The following is a 1,392-nucleotide window of genomic DNA, read 5'->3' as shown; positions in this document are numbered from 1 at the left end:
AAATCCTATAGCTCTCTCCCCCCCCCCCCCCCCCATTATCAAGTTACTTTTGTGAAGTCTTTGCTTGGTTAGAGCAAGTTTTTCGAATCCAATCCAGTTATTTGAGTCTTGTGGAATCTCACTCAGAATCTGACCTATCTGTGCAACCGCTCTCAAAACCACTTGAGTGCATTTTGATTTTGTCGGATGGTTGATTTTGGCGTTATGTAAGAGACAAGAAACCCTTATCGACGTTGCCGCAGGTCAAAACCCTATTCTAATCAACATGAGACTAAATGTCTCACAACTTCTTTTTATGGCTCCTTTTCAATGAGAGCTTGTAGTTACTCTGTCTATGTACTAGATTACATATCCTTCACAATGGCAGACCAGTTGTCTCGAGTGGTTAAAAAAAAGCCATTTTCCTCATCAACCGCCGTGATTACGTCTCTTTCCAGAATCTGAAGTAGACAAGCTGAAGCAGGAAAATGATGCTCTCAAACAGGAATCCAGCAGCCTCACCAACGACTTGGGCGAGATGAAGCGACAGCTACAAAGCCATCAACAGAGCGGATGCAAAATTCATCTGGGAACGTCGCTGGGATTCGTTTTAGGAGCACCCATGATCAATAGCAACAACAGTATTAATGCCCCGAGCAATAACAACCAAAGTCATGCCAAGAAAGGTCCCACTTCCCATCTGTCCAATGGTCTCGTGTCCGGCCATCAGCTCTAGTTCACTTTGACCGCATCTCAACATTACCAAAGAATCTGCTCTCTTCTCCGGATGTTGGAAACCAATCAAACCGACTGCAATCACTTCTCCGTAGACTAAGATTGTGTGTAACGTCAGTCAGTCCTTGAATGAATCATTAAAGCAGCCCAAGAGACTACATACACTGTCGTTCCTTGCTTCTGACCTAAGCATTGGACGTCCTCCAAAGATGGGAAAGAGCATTGGAATTTTCGACTCCAATCGATGCTCCTAAAAATATAAGGGCCAACAGAGCCAAAGAGCTCAAAACTAAAGCATTTTTTTAAAACTCCGTTTTGTGGGGTGCAGGAACGAGAGTACCTAAGTCTAGGAAAGAAATCACCAGCAAGAAAACTGAACTACTGTAGAGAAACGAGTGTGACACGGGATCGTTTTCATGAAAAGATGGTGAAGATGTCCTTTGGAATTGATACCGCGTGTGTCCATCTTGGAGAGGTTCTTGGCTAGGACAGAGTAAAGCAAATATAGTCTGACTCACTTGATATCACGGGAAGCGGACACAATTTCTCGTTGATTAGCTAGGACCGCATTGACTTCATCTCGTCGAATCGTGTCCACGGGGATCCCCCCTCCCATTTGGCCGGGAGGAGGAGGTTGACCTTGATTGGTTCCAATTTGCCCAGACTAGACGGGAACAG

The 1,392-nt window shown here is 44.9% G+C and overlaps 2 protein-coding genes across 4 annotated transcripts in view; one reads left to right on the top strand and one right to left on the bottom strand.

Annotated features, from left to right (window-relative positions):
* The window catches only part of LOC131877232 (transcription factor Jun-like), a 2,901-nt gene extending 2,029 nt beyond the window's left edge, over positions 1-872 (top strand). The window contains exon 4 of the mRNA XM_059222850.1: positions 438-872. Coding sequence (XP_059078833.1) covers positions 438-715 — 278 coding nt within the window. The 3' untranslated portion in view covers positions 716-872. The remainder of the gene's footprint in view (positions 1-437) is intronic.
* The window catches only part of LOC131877202 (protein ERGIC-53-like), a 13,814-nt gene that overhangs the window by 5,417 nt on the left and 7,005 nt on the right, over positions 1-1,392 (bottom strand). For all 3 annotated transcript variants that reach the window (XM_059222809.1, XM_059222817.1, XM_059222825.1), the window contains one exon: positions 1,233-1,378. In XM_059222809.1, the coding sequence (XP_059078792.1) occupies positions 1,233-1,378 (146 nt within the window). The remainder of the gene's footprint in view (positions 1-1,232; positions 1,379-1,392) is intronic.

This window comes from Tigriopus californicus, chromosome 1 (assembly GCF_007210705.1).
Source record: "Tigriopus californicus strain San Diego chromosome 1, Tcal_SD_v2.1, whole genome shotgun sequence".
Lineage (NCBI taxonomy): Eukaryota > Metazoa > Arthropoda > Copepoda > Harpacticoida > Harpacticidae > Tigriopus > Tigriopus californicus.
Note: the sequence above shows the minus strand (reverse complement) of the source record. Positions and strands in the feature narration are given on the sequence as shown.